At 45.8% G+C, this 2817-nt stretch overlaps 1 protein-coding gene across 1 annotated transcript in view; it reads right to left on the bottom strand.

Moving 5' to 3' along the window:
* The window catches only part of ZC3H7B (zinc finger CCCH-type containing 7B), a 40638-nt gene that overhangs the window by 33461 nt on the left and 4360 nt on the right, over positions 1 to 2817 (bottom strand). Inside the window, 1 exon segment of the mRNA XM_010010056.1 lies at positions 549 to 637. Within this exon segment, the coding sequence (XP_010008358.1) occupies positions 549 to 637 (89 nt within the window).

Here is a 2817-nt window from a genome sequence, read left to right as displayed (position 1 = left end):
TCCCAGGGTGAAAGTCACAAACACAGCCCTGCCCCAGCTGCTAAGGAGGAGAAAAAATGACTGCTGTAGCTGAACCCAGGACACGTAGCATCTGAGCAGATGTGTACCTGTTGTTCTCCCGAAGTGGAGGCCTTTCTCCCACCACAAAAAAGCGTACACCTAGATATGGGGCAGGAACCCTTCATGACCCCGTTGCACTACAATGCAGGAGAGGATCCCACCCTTCTCATCCCGTAACAGGGAAAGCACTGCGATGCAAAACCTCCTTTGGTATCAGACTATATGTCCCTCTCCTCCAAAAACCACAGGCTTCCAGTGCATCAAAAGCCTCTCCTGCAGCACCAGCCCAGCTCTGCCTGGTTTAGCTGGGGACTCAGGGAACATCCTGAGAGTAGACACAGAGCAGCAATGGGGCTAGAAATCGGGACAAGTAGGGTAGCCAGCAGTGTGCACGTTAGTGTACATATGTCTGTAACTGCAGAGCAGTACCTACTGTATTTCCAAAAGTAAATCTGAATGAGCCAAATACTAGCCTATAAGAAAAAAGAAGTCATACCTGAGGTCTTTTGTATGCTTTGCGAACTCTCAGTCCCAGCTTCTGGGCAAGCTCCTGTCCCAGTTGGGTGACGCTTTCATCCTGGGGACAAAACCATTGGCAGGACACTTTCAGTTTTGCCTTTGAGGCACACACAATGAAATAAACAGGAACGCAGTTATGCACACTGGGCTGCACCAGGAAGCCTCACTTGCAGACAGAAGCAAGTGGGCAATTACCAGAGCAGCCCTAGGAAAGTTAATGCAGACCTAAGAGTTCTTGTCATTCAGTCCTACAGAGATTTTGAGGTTGCACCAGGAGCTCTCCCCAACGTTCTTTCAATGCTGCAGAAAATCAGAATCAAATGTCTGCTTCCAAGAAAGCACCCACTCTCCACAAGCAGAGTTCTTGAGTCTTCCTGGCAAGACAGATGGAGGGGCTGCTAAGGCTGGCTGCTGGGGGCTGATACAACTCCACAAGGTCCCCATGTCTGGGAAGGAGCCTGCATGCCTTCCCTCTCTGCCAGCCAGAATTAACAATCAGGGTTGATATGCAGACAGTATTCACTAGCCTGTTTTGCTTGTCTGTTTGGTTTTAAAGCTGAAACTAAGTCTCAGTTTCCAACTTACTATCTCCAAGGCATTTTCACTGTCTCTGGCTCTGGTTAAACTGCCTCAACAGATCCTTCTGTTTTCCTTATCATGTGCCATTTACCATCCTCTCTGCTCACTGCCCATGCCCACTCTCAAACCACCGTGGGCTTTAAACAAAGTTCTGGGCCATGCTCCATTCCCCTGCTCTATCCTCTCCAGTTCTCTCTGGACTAACAACCTGCCACACCCTTCTTCACTTATTTATCACCACCAACTCCTTCCTTATACTTTCCTCTTTCTCCATTTGCAAAAATACTAGAGTACCTTAACAGTTTCTTCAAAGCAGAAAAAAAGATCTGCCCAGCCTATTGTGATATCCCTCCTTCATGTCCGAACATCTCCTACGTTGAAGCTTGCTCTCTTCTCTCTACTTGACATGCTGGTCTTTCCAACCTTCTTCTCCCTGCAGGTTCATCCTTTGCCTTTCAATCCCTCATTAGCCTCTGGTCCTTCCAGCTTACAGTGTCAGTAACTTTTCCCCTCAATTTGGAATGTAACTTTTTGACTGTACTTGCTCCCACACACCCTCGACACTGGTCTTGTCACCATCTTCTCTGAACTCACTGAACACAAAATCTATCTTGTCCATTTCTTCTCCTCTCCCCATCTGACACCCCTTCAACATGTACCACCTTCTAAAACTGTTCTTGCACCCTCCAGCAATCTCTTCTTGGTCAAATCTCATGGTCACTTTCCTTCCTTACTCTCTTCCACCTCTCAGATCTTTCTAACACCAATCACGCTTTCATTGTTCTGTTTGCCTCTGCTGATTTTGCCTTTCCAAACACTCTCAGGTGTCTTCTGAAGTCAGTCATTTTCTTGCTCCCTGTGAAAAACTCACCAGAACGACCTCTGATGTAATTTCTTTTTGTTGATCTCATAGTCATGCCTAGCAGGCTTACCCTATCCAACTCCAGATGCCAACATAACTCTGAGATGCCTTCTCAGATTCCTGGACAAGATCAAGAAAGTATTTCTCTCTAGACTGCCTCCGCTTCCCTTCCCAACAACATGTGCTTCATCAGTGTCCTTTTTGTCAGGAGGCCTGAGGTTTGCGGAGGGGGGTTATTTGTTCTTTGCCACCCCCAAGATCTTCCTTTAGCCTTCCCTTCCCTCAGCCAAATGCCACCCTCAGGCGCTTACTACCTCCCACCTAAATGAGGGGATGCTCAACAAGGGCGTGCAATATGCTGTCCTTCAACACCCTGAAAAATAACACGCCACACCAAAAAAAGCTTACCACCAAGAAGTATCAACTTCACCACACTGGAAACCTCTGCAAACTAAATTAACTCTGCTACACAGTGAGTCAACTGAGTGGTAAGTCCTTTATCACCTGAAATTTTAATACCTGAAGTTTTAAGTGGCTCAACTGCAATGTGAAATACAGCCAGACATAGCTTTACATGAACACATGTATTAGATGGTTTTTAAAAGGGATTGTTTAAAAAACAAAAACAACAGTTTTTTGGAACTCTCCTAACATGACACCTTTAACATGTGTTGGTCATCCTGTTCTGCCAAGTCAAAGAAACTAGAAAGAAACTAGAATTTACAAGCTTTACAAAAAGAATAACTATTTGCTAACAAGGCTTCCAAAGACTGCTTCTGTAACACCAATAATAAAGG

Source organism: Nestor notabilis, unplaced genomic scaffold, assembly GCF_000696875.1.
Source record: "Nestor notabilis isolate BGI_N333 unplaced genomic scaffold, ASM69687v1 scaffold1330, whole genome shotgun sequence".
Classification (NCBI taxonomy): domain Eukaryota; kingdom Metazoa; phylum Chordata; class Aves; order Psittaciformes; family Psittacidae; genus Nestor; species Nestor notabilis.
This window is presented reverse-complemented; position numbering and strand designations above follow the sequence as displayed.